General features: G+C 45.6%; 1 protein-coding gene across 1 annotated transcript in view; it reads left to right on the top strand.

Moving 5' to 3' along the window:
- Positions 1-25002, top strand: part of LOC126537513 (thromboxane-A synthase-like) — a 29121-nt gene extending 4119 nt beyond the window's left edge. The window contains exons 2-15 of the mRNA XM_055074322.2: positions 912-1005; positions 1663-1759; positions 2947-2999; positions 3154-3250; positions 3920-4045; positions 9614-9848; positions 10799-10938; positions 11405-11531; positions 12792-12882; positions 15169-15277; positions 16991-17079; positions 20138-20278; positions 21401-21566; positions 24762-25002. Coding sequence (XP_054930297.1) covers positions 935-1005; positions 1663-1759; positions 2947-2999; positions 3154-3250; positions 3920-4045; positions 9614-9848; positions 10799-10938; positions 11405-11531; positions 12792-12882; positions 15169-15277; positions 16991-17079; positions 20138-20278; positions 21401-21566; positions 24762-24839 — 1620 coding nt within the window. The 5' untranslated portion in view covers positions 912-934 and the 3' untranslated portion in view covers positions 24840-25002. The remainder of the gene's footprint in view (positions 1-911; positions 1006-1662; positions 1760-2946; positions 3000-3153; positions 3251-3919; positions 4046-9613; positions 9849-10798; positions 10939-11404; positions 11532-12791; positions 12883-15168; positions 15278-16990; positions 17080-20137; positions 20279-21400; positions 21567-24761) is intronic.
- Positions 25003-25800: the final 798 nt, after the last annotated feature.

The following is a 25800-nucleotide window of genomic DNA, read 5'->3' as shown; positions in this document are numbered from 1 at the left end:
CCTCTGTGAGACGATCGCCGCGAGTGTCGCAATGCGTAGCACGGGTGCTCGTGAGCACATGCGCGCGCAGGGCTGAAAAGACGCAGGAACTAAATGAGCAAATTTGTGGCGTTTGATTAATCGCTTCCGAAAGGTATCACAACACGGGTTCCTGACCTGCGTAATTGTTTTAATTCATGCGTTACTGGCACGCTTGTCGGCGAAAGCAAAGGTAGATCGGATCGGAACTGTATCGAGTACGCCACTCAATCACCAATGGTTTAGCTATTGCCTCAGCTATACGAATACCCAAAATGGGTGCGTAACATGGAACCTCAGACCACAAGGTCTTTTTTTTTTTTTCAAGTACAAAAGGGAGTACACAGTGGTTCTTGAATGTCTGCAATGACCCAACCCCAATTTCGAAGCCCAAAGTGTTTTTCTTTCTTTTTTTTCAAGTACAGAAAGGAGTACACAGTGGTTCTTGAATGTCTGTAATGACGTATGCCTCTCCTTGAAACATTCGTTTCATGTCGACCTAAAAGCAGGTACTTGCTCCTGTGAAATTACTACGTGTGTACGCTTTCATCCGGTGCTTCGCTTATTGAAGTGAGAGAGAGAGAAAAAACATTTATTCGAACCATTGTGAAAATCACGGCGAGAAATTACTAAGCGTCTGTCCCGGTTTTACCATATCTTTTGTTCATATATCTGGAGTTTCTGACGCTGTTGTCCTCTTGTCGAAACGTTGGATGGTGAAACGTTGATGCACATTCAAATTTGTCTCATTCCCACTATGGGAGACGTGTCAAATTACGTGAATTACAAAGTGAATTGCAAAGCGAAGAAATGAGAGTACGCTTGATTATGCAAAGCCCGGTTAAAGGCCCGTTGTACGCGAAACTGATTCACTCGCCCTGGCTCTTTTGCAGAGGAAGAGAGTTCCTGCGGCAGCATGGACCCCGCGAATGCCCTGTGGCAGCTGGTTGCTGCTTCCATCCTGCTTTACCTGGTTCACTGGTACATGTGAGTAACGCGCATCGATGCTCACTAACAACAGCGCGCTGTCGTGTGCGCAGGAAACCCGAAGGAGGATGAAAATGGGTTTGAGCGTGTTTGGCGGACACTCCCAAGCCAGTAACTGCTAATTACCCATATCCTCAAGAAGAAAGAAAAAAGAAAAAGAATTGGCGTTCTTTTCTCACCAAAGTCCACATACAGGGCCGAAACCCGCGTGCTATCGAAGACGTTTGAAAGGAAGCTGAGAGTCGTGCGACAACCGACTGGAAGCATAGTGCAAGAGGCAACGATAAGAGAATTGTATAGCTGACAATTCAGTAGAGAAGTAGGAGTAGTGGTGTTCGGCGGCATGTGCTATGTCGAACGGTACAGATAAACGGTGGTATATTTATAGTGACAGAGCAATGCCAAGCGGAAGCGAAGCTCAATCGAGGGTGACGGGATATTATGCGATGCGGTAAAATTGGGAAATTCGCCGAGGCGGCGCGTTGTCGGCTAACGCAATACGGTGCGAATCAGTTTTGAACGGGGAGCTCTTCATCCTTCAGTGATTATAACCATGGAAATGATGGTCATCAAGATAACGAAGTAGTACTTCACCGCATGCGACATACACCGCTGCCACTGATTCGCTCGAAACTTCTTGTCTCCGCTCTGAAACAGGAAGAGGAAACAGCATTTCAACTACTTCAAGGACCTCGGCATTCCAGGGCCGGAGCCAAGCATCATCACCGGCAACATGAGCGAACTGCGAATGAAGGTAGGCATACGGCGTGGGCGCCTCATCCACACCTGGCATGTATCTCGTTGTGGATGAACGTGTCTTGGATTACAATCAACAGCGCTAGCACGGAAACACAAATTAAAGCAGCGGAGATTCCAATGAGATTGAAGGTAGTGTTAACTAACAGTGACCGAGCCAAAGAAGCCTCGGGCTGGAGTCAACACTTCGACAAGAGCACTTGTCTCTATAGGGGCGGCTGCAGTCTTTCCTGACAGCGCCAACGCAGCTCTTACTCTCCAAGGGGTGAGGAGAATAACCGGCTACTCAAACCGCAGTAACTAACCAACAGCACTGGCTACTAAGCCGCAGTAGTGACAAGCCACAGTAACATAATCAGGTAACTTAAACAGGCTAGGTGACCATTTGTCACCGTCCCGTTTCAAAGGCGATGCAATGAATCATCGTCACCATTATTTGCAAAAGGGTAAATGGGTGATGCAGCTGGAAGTGTGGAAAAGGAGGGATTAATTATGGTAGTAAATGGGGTGGAAAGGGCGCGGCAGCTGTTTCAACGACGTAGCGGGGATCAATAAGAAGAAAGGGATAAAGATCTCTAGTGTGTGAGTGGGAGGTGTCAATCCGGCGAGATCAGTTCTCCCAAAAAGCAGAGATGTGCCTTGGACAGCGGAAAAGCGAGTTCCTAAAAAAAAATTTGTATTAGTATTTTATTGCTTAGGGACATCCCTTTGAATCTCCACACGCCTCATCATAGGCACGTAGCGGTCCCTCCCAAAGCAAATTTCATTCGTTCATTCATTCATTCATTCATTCATTCATTCATTCACTCATTCATTCATTCGCTTTTAATAAAACTGAAGAAAGTGGCCTGAGACCATCGTAACTGTTTCGCCTTTCCACGCACACCTCAGTTGTCCTGCGGCAAGAGGAGAAGAAAGTAGGAAAGAGAAGGGCGGAGGAGCGTAGCGGAAGGGAGAGGTTGACGAGAAAACAAGGCTTCGTGCAAGATTCTACACCACCGCGCCGAAATCGTTCCACGTGTAGTCTCTTTTTCAACGATCTGATTACGCGATGTTAGCGGCTTGTGTGCAAAATGAGTACCCTGTCTTGTAAACTGCGACATTGCCTATGAGAAATTACGCTAACTACCCTCATTCGCCGTTGCTCTCGACTCACACTAAAACTTTTTGTCACCACTATTGCAGACACCCACCGTGGCCTATAGGGAATGGTTAGAGAAGTACGGTAAAGTAGTGGGGTGAGTACACGGTTACTGTTTAACCTTCAGAATGCATGTTAACGCTTTTCTAAATTTTTTTTTATGAGGAATCATAAATGGCTTAGTCTATCTAACCATAAACATGATTTACGCCCTGGCGCTATATTTGATAAAGCATTGTTTCTTCGGGCAGGTACTTCAACGGCTACCGTCCTGTTCTGCTCATCGCTGACCTGGACTTGCTCAAGATGGTTCAAGTGAAGGACTTTCAAGATTTCATTGACAGAAGTGTATGTATTAGGTTCTTCTTTTTTCTTTAGGTGCCCAGATGTGCTCGTCTACAATAATTCTCAGTACCCATCGAACAAAGGCACCTTCTAGCTGCTCTTCGACGTCTGACGTTTTTGAAATGCCATTGCATCTATCCCAGCTTTCAAATCACTGAAGTGGTTTAATTATGTTACAAATTTCATTGCCGTTAATGCAAAACGGGTTATAATGAGAAACAAGACATCTTGTGGAACGTACACGCATATATGCGTAAGCAAAAAAAAAGTGGAAGTTATCTGCACTGCTGGTTATTACGTATAATTGAGGCGTGTGGCACATGCTATCTTAAGATCGCGAAAACGCGACAGTACATGGACAAGAAAACAGGTAGGACAATTGGCCGACGGGTATAATCAAAGTGTATACCAGCGTCAATTTTTACGCAGGCTGACCGCTCGTATACGAATAAACCACTTCTATGCAGTACCGGCTGTATCCGTCTTTATATCCGAGATGAATATGTTTTTTTTTTTTTTTTGGGGGGGGGGGGGTAACAGCCTCCGAGTTACTTTGTAACGGGGATTGAAAGCAATGTGAATTATAATGCACGATGGGCCTCGCGAGAAACAATTTCTGCCATGCCTAGCAATTTGACGTTTCCATATTTTTTTTCTTCCTTGCCCCGTCAGCTTCTCTTCCAATGCAAGCGGCCACCGAGTCCTCACAACAAGTCTCTGATCCAACTAACGGGCAAGCGATGGAAGGAAGTACGCAGCGTGCTCACTCCCTCCTTCACCACCAACAAGCTCAAGATGGTGAGCAAAAGATTTGGAGCTTTACCTCGGGTGCTCCTATCTAAACACATGTAAAAAGAGAATTCGTGTTTCTCGACAACCATTGCGCCAAATTTGACGACGTTTATTGCATTTAAAAGAAAAACTTAAGATTTAGTGACTGTTGGTTTCCAATTTTCCATTTAGATCATCAATTCTTTTATTAAAGATTGTCAAAAACCGAAAATTTTCAAAATATGATAGTGTTAAGTTTACAACTCTCTAACACAGCAAGGAAAAATTATACCACAATTTTGTTAACTGCATCTGATAGTAAATATAAAGCGGACAAAATTGATATGTTACACATGAATTGAAAAAAATTCAGTAATATGGAAATACAGCTTTTGCAGAACCCTTGTACACAACGTAACAAATTTACGTAAGATATAAATTGAAATATCGTATTTGTCCGCTTTTAATGATCTAATGGATGTCGTTTACAGAACCGCGATATCCGTTTTTGATGCAGATCTATTTTATAAACTTAGTGCGTCTGCTTTCTTCGAACTTTCAAATTTTTGAAGGTCCTTTTCACAGAATTCAGGCCCTAAATCGAAATTCTGCTTTCAACAGTCACTAGAATTTAACTTTCTCTCTCAAATGCTATACATTTGATTTAATTTGGTCCGGGGGTTATTTCAGAAGAGCGTTTTTGAGTTTTGCATGTATTTGAGTAGGCCGCGTCGGAGTTGGCCCCGAGCTAAAGCTTCCTCTTAAGCTTCGCCTTTAAGAGTGGAACGCGAAAGCATTCAAAAATCCCTGACTGCTTTTCGCGCTTCCCGGCAACTGCAGCATATGTAACCGTAATGTTTTCCCGGGAAACGCTCGCAGCGAAGGCGGGCGTTCTGGTAGAAACGCGGCCACTTGCGTGGGCCACGATGGATGGACGGATGGAAGGTAGGATCGGCCCCTTTGAAACGGGGTGATGGCAGTTGCCACCATGTTCAGCTTTTTTTAGTTTTGTTTAACTGTGTTGTAAGTTATCAAAATTCGCCATTTTCTTTTAATACGTCTTCCTACACGTTTAACCTTATGTCACCTCTCTGCTTTTGAGCCACCAATGTTCCAATCGCTTTTTGCTAATTTCCACTGCATATTTATTTACATGACTAGCTCTAAACCCTAGGGTCTCAGGAAGCGTGACTGCGTCCGCATCGACATCGGTATGGATACCATCACATTTTGGTATGAGGTGTTCTATTGTTTTTACAGATTTACCACACACAGTACATATGTCTTCTTCTTTGTTCAATTTCTTTTTATAGCTGTGCGTTCTAAGACATCCTGACCTAGCTTCAAAGAGTAGGGCACTGCCTCTTGAGTTATCATAAAACGCTTCCTTCCTGATCTGCTGTTTCCTGTATCGATATAGTTCAAAACTATGCTTTTTCATTGCATTTATCCAATTTTTACCTTCCGCGTTTTTAACCGGTCGTTTAATGTTCTGTCTTTCTCCGTCCTCGTGCCTGGCATACTTACTGGTTAGCTTCCTAGTTCTTTTCCGCCATTGCGAGTCAATGCTCTTTCTGTATAGGTATTTAAATACATTAGCTGCCCACCTGTTATCGTCCAATTTCCTCAGGCGTTTTTCGTGTAGGATTTTACTCTGAGCTTCCCGTGCTTCGAACGATGCCCACCGCATATGTGGTTTTCCCGTGGGCACCTAGTGCTAATCTTCCAACAGCTCTCTGATTTACTTCCAGTCTCGACTGAACTTCTGCCTTTAAGCACAGGGCTGCATTCCCGAAAGTAAGCCCCGGCACCATTATTCCTTTCCAAATACCTCTCAGTACTTCATACCTGTTGTACCCCCCCAATGCCCTATGTTTCATTATCCCGGCATCTCTTCACCCTTTTGCTATGAGAGACTGCTCGTGCCCAGAGATATTTGTATTCGGCCACGCGGGGTAGTTTTTGGCCTTGTATTGTAAGCTCCTGATCAGTTGTATCATTGAAAAACATCCCACTGGACTTAGCTAGGCTAAAACTGAAGCTTAGAGTGTCTCCTTCGTCTCCACAATAATTAACCAGAGTTTGCAAATCTTCCTGGCTATCTGCTAACAGTACAATATCGTCCGCATACATTAAACCTGGTAGTCGTTGCTCAACAACCTTTCCCCCTAATCTGTACGACAGATTATACCCTAGATTGCTTCCTTGTAGCCTTCTTTCCATACTTATCATATAAAGCATGAACAGCAGTGGTGATAGAGGACAACCTTGCCTTAAGGGCTCATTCACACCGGCGACTGACAGTGGTCGCGCGACCAAGTTTGCCGCAAAGCGACCAGTCGCAAATGGTCGCAAACTGTCGCTTTTCTCGAAAAGCGACCATTTTGGGCCAGTCGCTCAATGCGCGATTTTTCAGTCACGCGACCGTGGCCGCAACACTGATAAACCAATCAGCGGCGCACCGGAAGTGATCTTTCACATATCTACATCCGGCCTCCTCCCGCGTCGCAGCAAATTCCGCGCAGATTCCGAGAGTTCTCGCTGAGAACGATAATCTCCGGGATTGCGACTTGCGGGTCGCGCTCAGTCAGGCTTGCCGGTGTGAACATCAGTCGCCTTCGGTCGCTTTTTGATCGTGAGTCGCAAATGGTCGCGCGACCTCCTCAAGTCGCCGGTGTGAATGAGCTATATTCCTTTGTGTACCTCGACAGTTGTCGTACTCTTAATTCCTTCCCATGTTATTTCAACATTATTTTCCCGATATATTTCCTGTAGGAAATCAATTACCTCATGACCGATACCTTCATCTTTTAATATGTTCACGTTGTAGTATGCGCCGCTTTTGTCCAGGAAGGCTAAATACAGAGGTCTATTTTCTGCCTTAGCTATTTCTATGCACTGGGTAAGTCCGAACAGGCTATCATCTAAGCGCCTACCACTTCTGAATGCTTTCTGAAGTTCTCCGAGTATTCTATTACTTTCTACCCATGGGCTGCATCTTTAATTTCGCCACATCGCCAGCCTATATATAACTGATGTTACCGTAATTGGTTGGAAAAATTTTATGTTCGTCATATCGCCTTTCCCTTTATCAAATTCATTTTACTCTTTTTCCAGCTGTGCGGAATTAGCTTATTTTTTATGACTGCCTCCAATGCTTTTTTCTGCGTTTCCTTGCTTCTTGGGCCAAGTTCATTAATTAACTTGATTGGAACTTCGCCTATCCCTGCGGACGTGCATATTGGAATATTTGCTTCCGCCTTTTTCCAGTTAAGATTGGTCAGTTCAAAGATGTTTGCTATTGTGCTATCCTGTGTTTCTCCCTCATTTGGGGCGATTACCCTATCGTCTTTCCTAAATGACTTAGCTATAACTGAGTTCACAGCGTCATCCCCCTCTAAACATTTTCCCTCGGCATCGTGAATCTGTTCCTGCTTTCTGTGATTCCCTTTACCCAGCCAGCTTATATGGTTCCAGAATTTTCCTGACCCCTCTTTAGCTGCATCGCGAACTTCAGCCAGCCAGCGATCAGAGGACTGCTTTATTTTAGCCTGGACAAGGACTTGCTCTTGTTTCTTTTGTCGATAAGATTCCCATTTTTCGCCTATTTCCTCTTCAGATAACTGCGCCCTCTTTGCTTCTCTGTGTTCCCAGTATGCCAACCGTCGTTGTTCGATGGCCTCCCTAATTTCCTTATTCCACCAACTTCGTGGATTCTTCGTTCCTTTCCAGCAGTTTACTCCTTTTACTTCTTTTATTTTTGTACTAATGAGTAGTTCTAACTGATTATAATCCCACTTTTCCATGGGATGTTTCTCTATTGCTTCCTCCATGCCGGCCACTACTTGCGCTATTTGTTCATCATTTAATTTTGCGTACTCTTTTCGACTTCCTTGCATTTCTCTTTTGAGCAGGACTCCCAGCTGTAGACTAATACGCTTATGATCACTTCCGAAGCTGTACTTCCCCTCTTCATCTATTTCCATTATTACGAGCTTGCTATACATCCCCTGCGACATTAAGCAGTATTCAATGGTTCTTTGCCTGTTACAGGATTCCCACGTGATTTGTACCTCACACTTAGTTTCTCTATTTACTATAACTAGATTGTGATGCTCACAGAAGTCTAGCATCAACTTCCCGTCACAATCTGTGAATCCATCCAGATCATCGATGTGGCCATTCATGTCATCCAGCCGAATAATATCAGCACAATGTTTCTACGTATTTAGCTTGAAAAATTCAATTCAGTAAGTTCCTTGCTCCGCATGGACGGCCTAGGTATGGGTGATTTGAAAATCTTTTTGCTTGCCGAAACGATGTCCAACGCTGTACACCGACGCCAGATTTTTGGCGACACGGGGCCCTTAACGCTGTCACGTTAAAATGGATGTACGCCCTGGGCAAGTCCACGGTCCATTACCAGCGTGTACAATTCGTTACTAACTCGTTAAAGATTAGCCTGACTTGTTTTCACTGAAGCATGGTGCGACAGACGAGGCCCAAGAAGGAAGATATCAAAAGCGCTTACTCGCGACTGAAGCTCTATTCGACCAAACATGCATAGTGAAATGCAGGCATCACCAACTGTTCAAATGCTGCTTAATTTACTCTCGTTTATCTAACGAGTGATGCATCAACCATCATAGTTGTCCAATACGGTAAGAAGCGTTCAAGTGATGTGTTTACTGTCAGAATAACTTTTACGTAGTTTATGCTTCATTTATATCGCTGTTCTTTATGTATTCTGACCGGCGACGTAAAAGCCTTCGAAAGCTACTGCACACCACGTATAATTTACTCTCGAGGTCCCCTTAATGAGAAGAAAATAAACTACTCAGAAAAAAGCTAATCAAAAAGCATTTTACTGGTTCCTTCCCACGCCCACTGTACTACGTTTCCAATTCACGCAGTGGTCATCAAGTGTTTGAACACGTTTGATAATCTGAGTTACATAACAATATTGCCGCAATAAAAATGTGCATGCCAACTTGATGCCTCCATAAAGATCATTTGTCAGAGACACCTACTTTGCAATAAAGAAACTCGTGGAGAGTAGCCCACTTTATTAGTTCGCTTCGTTTGATAGGCCACAGTTAGTATAGTATTAGAACTAATAATGACACTGCGGAATGGATTCAAGCAGGGTTTGGATACGAATGATACTAACTTGGTCTTATATTCCACTCCACGTACAGCCTCCATGTGTAGTTGTCTCGGCTCAGCCTTGATCAGCGAAGACAGTGCTGGAATTTATATAATATGCAATTCTGCGCACTATCTTGGTGCCCGAATGTACAAAGCAATAACGACAACCAGTGTCTAGTGTTCTGCCACTTCTGCAATAAATACGTGTGGCTCGTAGATACAGGGCACCGACAGGAAGAAATGCGAGTGAAACAGCAGCATTGTCAAAGTCCCTCAAAACACTTGCCCACTTATGTTCCCAGCGGACGATCACCATGTGTTTCTCGCAGTGAAACACACGTGTTGGTGTAGCTGATGCATGTATTCAGCACTCGAGACTTACTAATAACAGCCCACACAAAAGTGACCCTGGGACCACCATGGCGTGTACTTCTTCGCGGTTTGCAGCTGGCTCCTGGCGTGGTGTGCAGCGTAAAGGAGTTCGAGGACAAGATCGCGGAGTATGCACGCTCCGGCGAGGAGTTCGAGATCGGCAACCTGTACCAGGCGATGACGTTGGACGTGATCTGCCGCAGCGCCATGGGCATCGAATACAGCATCCAGAAGAACCCCAAGCACAGCCTGCTGATCAGCAGCCGCATGCTTTTCAACAGCACCTTCTCGTGGCTCGCCGTGCTGCTCGGTGAGCGCGATTTGGCGTGCTTATAAGCCAACGGAGCTGTAGACGGAACTAGACAAGCTGTGATGAGCTTTATGTGTTTGGCATTGTGGAACCTCGCTAGCCGTGTGATCTTGTTGGTACGGGTAGAGAATACTAGGCCAAGTGGTTACGAATTCATGAGGCATATGGAAATGCAGGAAAGAAAGCAGCGACAAGGGCAATGAACTTTAGACCACGCCTTTAGGGCACCCATGCAGACAACGTAAAATGCCGAAAGTATTTGGACGCTCTCCTGTGGTACCGTGGCGGAAGAGCTGTCTCTGTGGGTACAAAATTTATTTGTGTCTTCAAGATTGCTTTTCTCGCCACTAGGTACATCCGCCGATGCTGTAGATTACGTGTGCGCTGACATTCGAAGCGCATGGAAGCATCAACCGGTTGGACTGTTAAGATAATAAGCAAGATACTTTTAGAAAACTGGTGAAAAAATGAAGCAAGGACGAAATTGATAAGACCAGATCCGTTGCACGTTTAGGTAACTGTACAAGTTAAACAAGATATTTTAGGAGACAAAATATTAAAATGAAGGCAAAAGACTAGTTTTATAAACATGTTTAAATTACCCGATTAGCTCTAGCAGGCTAGGTTACTATTTGTCACCACTTCGTTGCAAAGGGGATGCCATTAAATCATTGTCTTTTGATTAAAATAGTCTATGCACACCTGAAGGTTCCACGGACATTTGTGTACAAATGCACAAACATTGTTTACGCCCATTGCTTACTGACCTAGCTTTGAAATGTGCGGTCCTAAAACCTGCAGAAACCAGATGGCACGAACTGATCCTTGTCAGATAAACGGACAGCTTATAGCTCTGGCTTTTCTTTGTCTGGGACAACACACAACAAAGTACCAGTAACATTATATAATATTCAGCTAATCGTTCTTCCGTTCTTTTGTGCACCATTCAGCCTCATTTCCCGAGATGGAGTTCATACTGAAGTACCTCAATGATTGGAGGCTCGCCAGAATCAACAACGGCGTTCACCCCTTCGAGGAAGTCCAGAAAAAATGCGGAAACATCGTCAGGCAGCGCCAGATCGACAACTCGGTAAACAATCTCCCGTAAATGTGTGACCAATGGGAATATTTCCGCTGGCTACTTCAGAGTTCTTAAGCAGCATTTAATAACAATTACGGGCAGGTACTTATCATGCAGCTCCAGGATAAACTGTAACACGTTTCACCATTTATTCACCGCTAAAAAGGGAACCGAACAGGACTCATATAGTTCGATGCCTTGGCCTCCCTCTAAGTTCTCACGCTGCTTCGCCGACACGCCTGGTGGCAACATATTTGTAGCGCATCTTATTTTGTACCATCCCGCACCAAGCAACAATATACAACCGCCGCGTACATGCAGGCCGAAGTGCTGATGAAAACCAGGCTCGAATGTCCGCGGTTCCCTTGACGTAGGATAAGGGATCGATTCAACGTTATTGTCCTGTTTCCCCTCTCGGCGCGAGTATATCGTGACGCCACTTTAGTCAGTGGTTCATCCTGTCGCTTCGATGCAGGCCCCACAAAAGGACTTGCTGCAGCTGATGATCGAAGCCAAGTCATCCAACGTCGACGTCGGAAGCGTCACCTCGGACCAGCTCACGGCCGCCGACGACAACGAACACGAACTCAAGCAGAGCGCACGTGAGTCGCTACAGTGACTTTAATGAGTTGCTGCTTCTTCATCTGTCATGTGCGTCCTCTCCGTGAGGTCTTGAGAGTCATTAGCGCGTATCGCTTCAGCGTGTACAAACAATAAGCCCCTAACTGAGCCAAAAAAAAAAGAAACTGAAAGGAATCACAGCCACATAACTAAATAGTCAGTGGAAGGTTACCCTACAAAGAAACTTGACGAAAAAAACTCAAAAATGCCTTGGAGGTGTAGACTCCGTTCCAGTCTATTGTAGACCCGTCCCTTAGCAGACAAAGAAAGGAAGGGCTTCACTGTCAACGATGGGGAAGAGCATCCAAGTTGCACAAACGCTTCGGTATCTCCCCAGGACAAAAGACCGCCCATCCGAGTCGCAGGGCGCCGCCTTTACAAAGCTCCACCAATGTTCGCCCGGTGTCTTACGTGGGGGAGACTCAAAACCTACCCGAAAACAACATGCGGCTTCACAGAAACGGCTTCCGTCACTTGGACACCCAGCCTAGTGACGTCGCCGAACACAGCCAGATGTTGGATCACGGAATTGGTATTGATGGCACCGTCGTCCCCAATACTGACAAGCACCTAGGGAAGCGGCTGCACACCTTTAGTCGTGGTACATCCAAGCCGCCACCTGGGCAATGAACCACTCGTAGAAGCTTTGCCCCAGCCTACATGCAGAGCCTAAGCCAGGGCCGCAAGCTGATTATATAAAAAGCTGCAAAGTGGGCTACAGTTGGATTGGATTCATGGTAACAAACAAAGTTCAGCGCTAAGTCAAATGACAAAGACACGAGCACGACACGAGCACCTCTTTCTTTGTCATTTGCCTGAACGCTGAGTTCTGTTTGGTACCATCAGTGTAAAATGTTTCTGAAGTTTCCTGAAGCCACCTCTGGAGGACATAAATTATTTAGCATCTAAAAGAAAAATATAAAAGAAAGGTGCTCCAGCCCATACCACTAAGTATATAACGGGCTTACCCCTGGAGGAGTCGGAATTACTCCAAAATGTTTGATTAATTTCTAATAAACCTTCTCAGTTCTTGATTGCTTAGTTCGTCTAACTTTAAATGGTCGTCTATACCATTCTGATTCCAGACGAATGTACACTTCGTGCTTCGCGCCCATCGCTACTGTTTCAACTTATTGACCTACGCAGGCAATAGCGTCGCAGTTGTTCCAATGCATCTATTTTACAATATTCACTTGTAAGAGGACAGAGTGGTGGCACACAGTTCTCTTTCTCGTGTGCAGCGCACTCGCCGAACGGTCTCTCGTACTCGAGCAGGACGGTCCTGGACGACGACGACATCACGCAGAACGCTTTCCTTGTCCTCGTCGCAGGGTGAGTCTCGCAGCGGTCGCGGATTTTTATCCAAACTCGACTCTAAGCTACTGCACTGTTCATTATACGAAGCATTCTTTGCCCCATTTTCGGCACTTTGCAGAAGGCAGAGGTTCCTGCCTCGCCACGCTTTCATAAAAGAAGAGCAAATAATGTGTGACCTAAAGTGGAGTCGAGTCGAACCTATGCCCTCGAGCACAACAGCCCAGTGTTTCTAACAACTATGGGCCACGATCGCACGCATACTTCTCTCGTCCCGAAGGCAGCCAGCTCTTACTCGGCGCGTGCGCCACGTGCCACTTTCTGGTCTTCTTCACTCATGTGAAAGCTGGCGCTTTGAGCCACCGTGTTAGACTGCGCTATCTCCAGGATCGGCCCACTTCCCTCCCCCCTCCACCCACTGTACTTTCTTCGTAGTAGTTTAAAGACAAACTGTATGACGTTGTACTAACGTTATGATCACTCAAGTTACACGCGTTTTTAACAATTCTTCGCTCGACTACAAATGCAATTGTCGTTTTAACATGCACCAAATGACACAGTCCTACGTACGTACGAATATATAACACGCAGTTGTGCTGATGACACCGAAACCCGTATTTCTCTCACTACCCATGTGGAATCCAACAAACGACACGTCGTAATCTCCCGTCGAACGGGCGGCGTAGAACTGCCCTTGCTGCCACACGAACACTTTCGACGCGGTCGACGTTGTGCTGCTGTCCACACAAACACAACTACTAAATTTGCACAAGCATGTTGGTTCACCTGGCAGGCGCTTGCGAAACCACAAACAAAGGTGGATAACCAGGTACCTACAAAACGATTTGCATAACATCGTTTCATACAGTGCGTGGAATCTGCAGAATTTTGTGCTATTACAGTTGGACACCTTTATAACGAAGTGCACTGCAACCCACGTGGTACATAGCAGAACCGGTACAGAATTATTACTTCGTTATGCAGGTCATTTTGTTGTAGAGGTATTCGTTGTAGAGACGTTCGACTGTACTGACAGTCTTATCAAAACGCAATACCAGCCTTAAAGAAAAGTGGAGAGAAAAGTAAGCACGGCATGACAAAAGCGAACGCGCGACTGAAGCTTTAAATAAGCAGCAGTGAATGCACCGATTCCTCGAGGAATCGCAGCTCACTTCTGCAGGGGACCCCAAAACGGGACCATGTCCGGCTGTTTGTGAACAGCAAGTATATGAGTAAAACTCGCATTTAATGGCGCTGACTACCACTTCCTGGGTCAGTCATTGTATACACATACACAAATGTCCAAGGAAGTGGGCGGCAGAACAGCCGTCTCCGTAGCTCAGTCTATAGAATATCACTCGCTTAATGCGAAAGATGCAGGTTCGACTCCCACCGGCGGATATAGTTGTATTTTGATCCAATTTTATTTCACTTGACTTTATCATTTGTACACATCTACTAAAACGACGGGCAATTTCCTGTGCGCTATATCCTTGGATTGACTGTCTGTCGGCATCGAGCTTTTGTGTCTAATAGAAAAATTCAGCCCCTCTGCCCCTTTCTTCTCGCTCTTGCAAAGGTCAGACACTTGTGCTATGACCGCGGCTTCTCCCTCTTCTTTCTCCCTTTCCTAAAGGCAAAAAAAAAGAAGTGCTACTCAAGCGAGGACGTTTTCTCAGCACAGATTCGTGGCGGTTATTGCCTAACAAGTTCTAACGAACCAGTCCACTGCCTCACGAAAGTGTCTACGGGCACGCTGCAGTAGAGAAAGGTTCGACGCCCCTTCATTCGTGGAATGCGGGGTCACATTTAGGTTAGTGTAGACGTGGGATACTAACATCCGGCAAAAGGTTCGTCAGGATCCTATTGTCCAGTGCCCGAAGCAAGACGGCGCCCGAGATCCGCTGCTGAATCGCAACTGACCAGCTTTACCTTTCCATCTGTTTAAGATAAAATGAATGGAGGGGTAGGGGGGAGTCGGCTTGGCACGGGCATTTGACGAAGGAAGTTAGGTCATTGGCGATACAGTATAACGGGACAGTTTTTAACGAGAAATCCGAAACGTACACGATTCTGGAAGACAGTCACTTGGCGTGACGTAATTTACTGGAGCACTGTGGGTGTGGTCGAGCCAGTGTGTTCGCCCGAGTTGAGGACACAGAATCGCTGCTGTACAGTAGTTAGGACTGGCTCCATTTTGCGGCGATTGCGATGCAGCCCAATGCTATGACAAGCTGGCGGGTTTTGCGTAAGTACGGTATAGCGCAATTGATTGTCTGTATCATTTTGTCTGCTCCTCATCAGGTACGAGACAACGAGCAACACGCTCACGCTCGTATCCCACATGCTGGTGAACTACCCCGAGGTGCAAGAGAAAGTGCGACAGGAACTGCTCGCTGCACTAGGGCCGGACGTGAGTCACTTACGCACGCTTACACTGTGGCTTGCGATATTGGTATGTTGCCGACTGTGTGTGTACCCCCATGAAATACTATGGCCTTTCTCATCTGTTCGCCAGCTTTTGTCGATGCGAGTGACCTTACATCACAGATAAGCGGTGCGGAGCAACCGCAAACAGTCTTGCACGTTCTATGGGTATAGCCATAGCTATAAGATAATAATAATAATCATCATCAGCCTATTTTATGTACACCGCAGGACGAAGGCCTCTCACTGCGATATTCAATTACCCATGTCCTGCGCCGACCGATTCCAACTATAGCACCCGCAAATTTCCTCATTTCTTCGCACGGCCTAGTCTTCTGCCATCCTCTACTGCGCTTCCCTTCTCTTCGTAAGGCTTATAGCGTGTGAAAAGACAAGGACGAAAGGAAAACGTGATACACAGAGGCGCTCACAAAGCCTCACGATGTCTTACCAACATGCCCAAATCACTCCATTACAGGATCCCTCCTCTTGGAACCCACTCTGTCTCCCTAATGGTCCAACGGTTACCTAATCTGTGCATTACATGACCCGCCCATCGCCACATCTTTATCTTAATGTCAATTAGAATATCGTCTATACCTGTTTGCCCTCTGATCCAAACCGCTCTCTTTCTGTCCGAGATAGTGGTCCAATTTTGTTTTATGTGTCTGCTCGCGCGCCAATGTAGCAGCCATTTTCAGATTCCCTCCGTTCTCTTGAAGGGCTTAACAAATCACTGTTCAAATAACGTGTGCATGGTAAACGAGCACAGTCTTTTCACAGATGGAAGGAGGCATTTGCTTCTTCCTTTTTTTGTTTTTTCCACTGAGTCCTGCCTCGTGACCAAACCATCGCATGATCATCGTGTTCATCCGTGTCCAGTTATTATCAAGACCGCTATTAAAAGGCTGTCATTGCGTCACATCGGCTAGCTGCAATTTTATAAGACCCACTTGCTATATGGCGGCCAAAATGAAGCGAAAAGATGCGCAGAGAAGCAGGGAGGTTAACCAGGAGTAGTTCTGGCTGGCTAACCTGTGCGGAGTGAGCAAAGGGGTAACAGGATATTTAGAGGGAGAGGAGTGGCCAACAAGAAACGCAGAAGGTACGCATAATCCAGGTGCATTCTCGAAGTTCATCAAAGGCGGCTCGTAGACTTCACGAACTGAAGGAAAATGGCTCATGCATGTGCCGTCGTGTGACGCAATCACAGGAAGCACCTTAACCACCGTTCACCTTTGAAGTGCGGTGTTTCTCCGTTATTTTTTCTCTTTTCTTTTGAACTTCAAGGAAAGGTGGCCGATAATAAGCGTCGGGTGCAAATCAGTATCAAATTATTTCGTTAAGTCGCTGACATGCTAAATTGGAAACGCTTAAAAACGTGCATCATCCTAGCAAATATTAATTTTCGTCGTTCTTGGCACTTATAGGCTGCAATATATATTTTTATCGAAACTATAAGAATGGTCACCGGACATGCCCGGCCGAACCTATCCGTTTTAATAATTCACTATCGCAATCAATGGTTCGCCTTCGGTCAAAACTGCGAATTTATTTATTTATTTATTTATTTATTTATTTATTTATTTATTTATTTATTTATTTATTTATTTATTTATTTGTCGATATTGCGCAGTGCTCCCGCATGCGGTCCTCACATGTTCTTGCTACCTCGCTGTCTTTTGTTTGCCCTGAACAGGAGGAGATCAGTTACAACACGATACAGAAACTGACCTACCTCGACTGCGTCATCCAGGAAACCATGCGGCTGTACCCGCCCATATTCGCGTGAGTACGCGCGCGGGCTTTCTTTCATGCATTGCAAAAGCACGCGCTGTGGCTTTTTCAAAGGTGAAGTTGCACCAAACGTCGCTTAGGCTTTAAAACAGCACTAAAATTATAGCTTCTTTACGAGGCATCATGAAAAATAACGACAGCATAGCTGCTCGAAGCATTGTAAAAAATGTCATGCGTTCGTTGTCAAGCATTCTGCGTGCTGTACCTTCCTTTGTAGGTGCTTCCGCGTTAACCATTAAATAATAAGACCACCCGTATAGAGAAAATATCCAAAGTAACTTAATCAGTTGTACCTTTAGGCGAGTTAGAATTTTACCACAGAAAAAAAATAACTAAATAGAGGAGGAAGGGAAAAAGTCAAGAGGACACATGCCGTATTATTTGTCACTGTTCCTTCTTTTTTCTGTACTAAGGCTTTTGTTATTTTCGCATAAATTAAGTCGCGCCTAAAATCAACCAGTACCTTTATCAGATAAACAGGCGCGTGTCGATAGAAAGAAGAGCAGTTCCCGTAATAAAAAAAAAATAGCTCTTACGATATAGAATTGTTCGTCAGATCAAATTGCAGCCAATCCTGTCGCTGGACATATTTATTAGCGATGGCGGCCAGCGAATGGTGAAGAGCACTTACGAACGAAAAGCGTTGAAGCAGCGAAACAGAAGCCCATGATATTATCATGTCCACAAGAGTTATCGGAATGCAAAACTATCAAACGTCATTTAGGGAGCAAGGTCTGTATATTGCACCCATATCCTTCGAGGTAGACATAGTTTAGTCTAGTAAAAGTTTTTTTTGTCTGTATTTGACAGTCTTGGAAGTTTTTCTTGGTTCCCGAGCTCTTTTTACTTTTTGGGGGGCATTTATTTTCTTTTTGTCCAAAAATCAGTAATTCTTTGCGTAATATCACAGTCGATCACCAGCCATTTTAGCATAGCCGAATTGTAGATAGATTCAGGTCCACATCTGATGCTGCACTGGCGGATCGAGAGAGGCACCCTGAGCTACCCCCCCCCCCCTGCCCTCTTCCCCAACTACTGGGAGCTACTTGATCCGCCCCTTATCTGTCGTCATAAAAGCGAAAGTTATCGAAACGTCATTAGCAAAGCTGATTAGACCAGGACAGCGCTCGAAGCAATGCTGAAGGCTGACTTTTACCCAGCTTTTCCTCGGCGTTTTCAACAAATTCAGCCATCTTCCAAAAAGCGAACAGCGAGAACGAGGCGGATTTTATCTAAGATTAATTACTGTGATTAATTATTTCGCTCGCTTCGAGCAATTTGCGAACAATTCTCAACCAGTGAGAATTGTTCACTGCTTGTGAGACCAGCTGACCAGTGGACCTCTTCGAATTAAGTTTGTTGCACTTGAGAAAGTTAAATTCTGAGGTTTTACTTGCCAAAACCAGTCTGATTATGAGGCACGCCGTAGTGGGGGACTCCGGTTTAATATTGAACACCTGGGGTTTTTTAATGTGCACCCAAATCTAAGTACACAGGTGTTTTCGCATTTCGCCCCCATCGAAATGCAGTCGCCGTGGCTGGGATTCGATCCCACAAAGTCGTGCTTACCAGCCCAACACCATAGCCACTAAGCAACCACGGCGGGCCGAAAGTTGAATTCTAGTGACTGTAGGTAAAAAACGTGTCAAAAATTAATGTTTCAAACGTAGAAGCACAAAGTTTAAAATCGTGACTGTGCACCAAAAACAGATATCACAGTTCTGTAAGTTACGCCCGTAAGAGCATCTAAAGCGGACAAATTTGATATATATGAATTTGCAACTTAGGTGAATTTGTGCTTATGTTTACAAAGGTTTCGCAAAAATCTTATTCACATAATACTGGCATACTTCAGGGCGGTGTGTAAAAGATCAATTTTGTCCAATTTGGATGTAGTCTTCAGTGTAGCTTACAAAATCCGTTTTTCCTTGCCGAGCTATGGAGTTGTAAACTTGATAGTTTCGTATTTTTAAATTGTGAAATTTTCTTCAACATTCTTTTTAAAAACAGTCGACGATAGAAAAGCAAAATCCGCTTCCCAAAGTCACCAAATTTTAACTTCTTGTAAGTACAACAAATCCCATCACAATTTGGTGCCGTGGTTGCCGAGAAAAACGATTTCTCCTCCCCCACGTATTTTTGCCAAGTCTCCTCGCATACCTTATGCCACGCTCCCCTCTAACGTCCACTAAAGGATATCTCTCTCAAGACACGCATAAAATAATGGGCACACCTGGCCGGAGCCTCAAGCACTTTCTGGAATTCTTAGAATGTCAATACGTACGCGTGTATAATGTAGATGGCGTATTGAAACACTATTCCAGAAACTAGCTCTTCGCTAGGCCGGGGACAGGCATCCGAGCTGAAGCAGCCAACTCAAATCGTGTTACTGGGCTAATTTATCAACAACATACACACAGGCATTGCGCAGTGGATCGCTGACGAAAGGCATAGAGGAAGACGCAGACATTAAAATTTTCGCGAATGGGCAGAAGCGTCAGTTTTCTTTTTCCCTATTTTTTTTTTTAATTGTCTCTTTGTACGACTCTCTTCAAACGCTCACAGGGAACACTGGCTCTACCGGTTATACATCAGAAAGAATAAGCATATCTCGACACCTCGTATGCCAGCCGCATTTGAACTCACCTGATTGACTGATTTGGCCCATCATCCCAAAACAACAGTGGAACTTAAATTATGGGGTTTTACGTGCCAAAAGCACGATCTGATTATGAGGCACGCCGTAGTGGGGGACTCCGGAAACTTGGACCACCTGAGGTTCTTTAACGTGCACCTAAATCTAGGTGCACAGGTGTTTTCGCATTTCGCCCCCATCGAAATGCGGCCGCCGTGGCTGGAATTCGATCCCGCGACTTCGTGCTTAGCAGCCCAACACCATAGCCACTAAGCAACCACGACGGGTAACACTGGAACTGTGAGAGACACCGTGGCGGAGAGCTCAGGATTGATTTATATTATTATATTTTGTTGTTGTTCTTCTTTTGCATTACCCACCTCGAAATGAACCTCACTGCGTTCGCACACGCAGGTTCGTCACGAGAGAGGCAGTGGTCGACAAGCAGTACGGGAAGCTGAAGATTCCTGCCGGCACGGCGTTGATGGCCGCTACCGAGTACATCCACCGTGACCCCTGCAGCTGGGAAAAGCCGAACACGTTCGACCCTGACAGGTGATCACCACTCGATACTCCCTGCGATCGCCAGTTAGTTGGGCATGAATGGCTTCGCGAAGTTAGCCAGGCCAACAGACAGCGTAATACAGTGTCTGCAGACGCCCGTCCGCGCATGTGGAAAAATTCACCGCTGTAAGCTGTCAACCAGAACATTGATGCATTTCGCGAGAGTCATGACTCCGTGTTTCCCAAAACTGGTGCAAGGCTCAGTTTATAACAAAAGGCTAAGCTTTGAGTACTGGCCGTAATCAACGATGCAATTACGATAAATTGTATCTCAATTCATTAAAATAGTTAAGTGGCCAAACTTTGTCATTCAACAATCGTACTTGCGATCATCGCACAAATTCTGACATGAGTAAAGAGAATGCCATTTTGTCTCTAGATTGAGTGAGAAAGGGGGGGAGAGATAATTTACTAGAAAGTCAGACAGGTTGGCCTGAGCTAGAATGCTCTGGTATGCTACTCTGCACAGGGGAAGAAAAGAAAGGGGACTGAAAAGAGTGATAAAAGATGATGAGGACAAGAAGGAGAGATGAATATATACACCAATTACAGAGTAGGTTCCTTAAAGCCTTGCGTCTAGTCCGATGACCTTCAAGTAGTTCAGAGCAGCCCTTGTAGCTATTGATGCTACTGTATGGTCACACAACGCGGACGAATGAATACTTTCGGATAATGTTTGCCTGCCAATGCCTGCTAGCGCCGAAGCCAGCGTCACTTGACAGAGTTCACAGTTCAGCCTGTTCGCACGGCCGATAAGATGTGCACAGCGTCGAGTGAAGGTGACGCCCAGGCGAATCCGGCGAAGCACTCTTGCTTGGTGCCGTTTGACTTCAGCCGCGAGGCGGAAAGTCCCGTCGCAGTCTATTTCCCGCCAGCCCCTGTACCGATGGTCTGTTTGTACCCAGTAATGTGGCTGTGTAACCTCACATGAGCGCAGTCTCTAATCTGTTGTTTTGATAAGCAGTGTCGTAGCAAGGATGCACAGTACCTGCCACTGAAGCACGGCATGGAGGTTGCCTGTGTCTGGCACAAAAAAGTCACAACTTTCTGCCTAAGACAAACCACGACGGGCCAAGTCCTGCTAATAACGGGCTGACTTTGCTGACTGCGCAGGTTCCTTCCCGAGCGGCGCAAGGGCCAGAACCCGCTCGCTTTCCAGCCGTTCGGCGCGGGGCCGCGCAACTGCATCGGCATGCGGTTCGCGCAGATGGAGATGCGCTTCACGCTCGCACACGTACTGCGCAAGTACCGACTCGAGGCCACGCCCAACAGCGACAAGGTATGGAGCCCATATTCTAGATTACATTAAAGGTCCCCTCACCAGGCCACGCATCAAAATTTTGGTTATATGCAAGTTGTTATGTGCCCTACGTGGAGTGTTCTACCACAAGAATTTTTCAAGTTAGTTCATTAATAGCAGAGATAGAAATATTTGAAGTGCCGCAAACCCATGAGGGAGAGTGTGATTGTGAAGTGGAAGAGGCGCCATTTTCTGCAGACTTTAGGGAGCACGACTCAGCACCTTGGGGAAGGGGACATGAAGAAATTTAAAAAGGAGAGAGAGAAGGTTGAGGCGATTGTAGAGCTCAATACCGTGAGGTACCCCTGTCTAGTCTCAGTAAGTGAAATTCCATCCCTGCGCTCTACCACACCGGAGTTTGAGAATCGCGTAACGAATACGTCATGGATCCACCTTAGTTTTCTTTTTTTTCCCTCTCTCTCACGTTTTAGCTAAGTGGCGCACTTCCGGTGACGCCCTCACACACGAGCTGATTCGTTTGTCTAATTTCGCGCAGCGGATGATCTTGCGCGCTCTGCACGAGAACACCTGATTAGTGGTACGAGTCAGTGCCACAGTCACGAGCACTGAAGCAGACATGAGAGGATGAAAAAGCATAATCGCGGCGCTGGAACAAGGTAGAAAATGACAAAGTTTTGTTCACTGCGCACACAACTGCACGGCGTGGGAACAAGCAGACGAAACGGAAGTACAGCTCTCTTTCTACGGTACAAAATAAAACAAAAAAACATGCAGACATTCGGTTTGTATGTTTTATTGTGTTTATAAATATTAATTTGTCTATTGAAGCAACAGGTTAAACAAATAAGTGATGTTGCCTTGAATAATTACCGGAGTTACGTGTCACTTCAGTGAGTGACGTCACAGCACTGATGTGTGCTACGTAGATGCACTTGTGCGTATGACGTCGACTCTCGGGCTGGGAGCGCGGCGCTCGCTAGGAGAATGGCAAACGGTGTTTGATTCGAAATTTAAGCTCTTTCCGCGCCGCGTATATAAGGATGTAATACTTAGCAGACACGATCGTAAATGCGCATTGTACATGCCCTGCGCTTGTCAGCTCAATGTGGCCAGACGAAGCGAGGGTCTCTTTAAGAAAAAATTCAGCATTTGGAATGTATATGCAACGAAGCTTTGTGCGAGGGCATAAAGAGTCGAAACACGAGTTTGTGTTACCGAATATCCGCACAAAGTGACACGGAAGGCTATATTCAGGCATTGTAGAGAGGCTAATGCAATGCCGCCGCCACGGATGCGCGAAGGCGAGCTTTCTGGTTTTCTTTCCCCCGCACGACCGTCACCGTGAAGGCATAGCCATCTGGTGGTGGTGCAAGGAGCCCAGTGGCAAGCGTACTCCGCTGTGACTGGATGGTGTATTCTGCAAGGGAACAGCCAGGTCGCAGCACCCACGGTCACGAAACCCATCGAGGTTCGCAAATAAAAGCTCCGCTTTTAAAATGGAGTTGGCAGCCCATGTAATGCATAGGGCAGATCACCGGTGGACCATTAGAGTTGCAGAATGGGTGCGTCCCAAGAAGAGGAGCGCAGTTGATGACGGCAGAAAATTGGGGTGGTGAAATTAGCAAATTTGCAGGCGCAAGTAGGAATCCGCTAGCGCAAGACAGAAGAAATTGGTGATCGCTTGGAGACGCCTTCGTCCTGCAGAGGACATAAATATAGGCTGATAAGGATGAATTAATGTGGGAAAGGGAATTGCCGCTGGTGGGAGCCCGACCTGCACGTGACACGAGTGAAGGCGTGTCTTTAGTTCGACGTTACTGGCGCGCGGGCAAGCGTCGGAGCGCATTGGCCGCGTCCGGTTACGTTAATTGGCTGCGCCAGTGCGTCAAACCATCGGTCGAACTATAGACGCTGTTGTTTTCGCTAACGTAATGTAACGTGTACGCGCTCACGTCACGTCAGACTATATTTAGCCCTTAAAAATCGGGGCTACCTTCTGGTCTTCCAAACTTTAAAACAAATTGTGCCGTTTAGCATCCCAAAGCAACACACTAGCTACATCGTATAGAATATGGCTAACCTGGCATTCTTTATCGTGCACACAAATGAAAGTACAACAAGCAATTTTTTTTTCACCCCTGTTGCGTTTCGCCCCTGTCGAGAATTGAACCCGAGACCTCGTGCTCAGCAGCACAACGCGTTGGCCACTTACACTGCGGCGGGCAGCGTATCCCATCATTCATGTTTTGATCACAGTCTGAAGTTCGAGAAGCTCATCAGATGCTGCGACGGTCGACGCCCGCTGATGCATGCGGCAAAATCCTTTGCCATTACCTCCACTAAGCGTACCAGGGAATGGGTGATAGACAAGGACTGCTTCCCGTTTGCCTCTTATCGGTTCTGGCGGCATTAGAGAGTCTGTTTGTCCGTAATCTTCTTAAGGTTTGCAAATTACAGGAACCATGGACGGAAGTAGCAAAGTTGGTAGGGGCATTTTTGTTGCATTATGAACAATTATGCTAACTGCTTTTTGTCGCGTCAGCATTATTGCCAGAAAAAAAAAGGGCCGTAACAGCACGGTACGTAGCCGATTATACAACGCTTTACCACAGCAGTGAAGAATATTTAGGTGACTGCAGTGTTAGTTCTGCATTCTTACTCGTTAGACAGTGCGTCACCAGATGTCGCTAAGAGCGTTGTTTCTGCAGGTTTGTGCCATGCACCTTTCCTAGAACCCGGTATTCCTGACCGGGTAATACGGTTAGGGACATGCTACAACTTTCTATTAGGGAGTTTTTCCTTTCTTTTTCTTTCTTGTCCATAAGGTAGCTCCATTTGCTGAACACCAGGTTACAGAAACGTAAGCGCCAATGATGGTGGCGTCATCTGGTGGTGCACTTTAACCAGAGGCACCGCATACATATTCTTGCGGTAACCAAACATATCATGTAAATTTTCAGCAGTGGCTTTGTTCCTTCCAAAAGAACACCTGTGGAACTGGAACATGTGTCTAACACGTTGTGGTCGGATAAAGTGTCACAAGATGTCACCGCAAGCATTGTTGCTACAATTCATGTATTTTGTAACCACGGCAGATTTCAGATTTCGTAACTTCGCAACAGTCATGCAATGTACGCGCAATGCATATAAGCATAGAAAATTTGCAAAGGGCACGTACTTCAATGAACGTCGCCTCATGAAATCTTCCCGCAGGACCCTGCAGAGATCGACATGAACCCTCTCGTGTTGCGGATCAAGAGAGGAGTGAACGTCAAGGTAGTGCCCATCTAGAAATACATGCTGCTGCCTTCGTCTCATCGTGTAAATAGATCTCGGACAGCTCATTTCGCTTGTGTGCACCTGAACTCATCTGTAATATATACAATGTTCATATGCAAAAGCTTCTACTTCTCACTATATTATTCCGTGCCAATAAACTGGGTGTTCTCAACAATTCCTCTCAACAATTGTTCCTACTCCGTGAATGCATTCACAGTCAGAACATTCAGGCATGGAATTAACTACATATAATCAAGGTAAGTCTGTTCACCCGTGCTATCTTTGCTAGTGTGTGGCAAAAGAGCAAGTTCGTTGGAAGCGAAATTTGCTGTAATATGAAACTTAACATTGAGGTAACAGTACATAATTTCTGTATATGCACCTTGTACTGGCTGGAGGATGCTATGGCATTTGCATTTATCAATCCAGTGTTGCCTCAGCGGCCGCTCGGCATGTGATGGAAATCACATTTTATTGCTAACGACAACGACCCACGCTTCATTGCAATGTCCTAATGTTAGGCACTGGGCTTTACCATACTCAAGTGCATGAATTTTCACAGTTCTAGCAAACATGTCCAATTACACATATGCACAGCATCCAAACTTCTGACATTTTCACATGTCTAACACCTTCACCACGAAATAATTCATCAGTGTCGTCACAGCAAATGTTCATAGCGTCAGTCCCATTTATTGCTCCCAGTTCTCGCTAGGCTGAGTGTTCTGGGCGATTCCACGAGAAATGAAACGTGCATGTCCACTTGATATTCTTGTTTTGTCTGGCTTTTTCTTATATGTCATGTAGGAATATCCAGGATGCACGAATCCGAAAATATTATTCCCAAAAAGCGTTCCCAACAAGCCAAAAAAATAATTGAAGGTGGCGGCGCAAGCATCCTCCTACGCTTACCAGAATATTTTCAGATCGCACAGCCGAATTAAATGCAAACTAAAAACATTGTGTCAAAAAG

The sequence above is a fragment of the Dermacentor andersoni genome, chromosome 4 (genome assembly GCF_023375885.2).
Source record: "Dermacentor andersoni chromosome 4, qqDerAnde1_hic_scaffold, whole genome shotgun sequence".
Taxonomy (NCBI): domain Eukaryota; kingdom Metazoa; phylum Arthropoda; class Arachnida; order Ixodida; family Ixodidae; genus Dermacentor; species Dermacentor andersoni.
The sequence above is the reverse complement of the archived record's forward strand: the minus strand, read 5'-3'. Positions and strand labels throughout refer to the sequence as shown.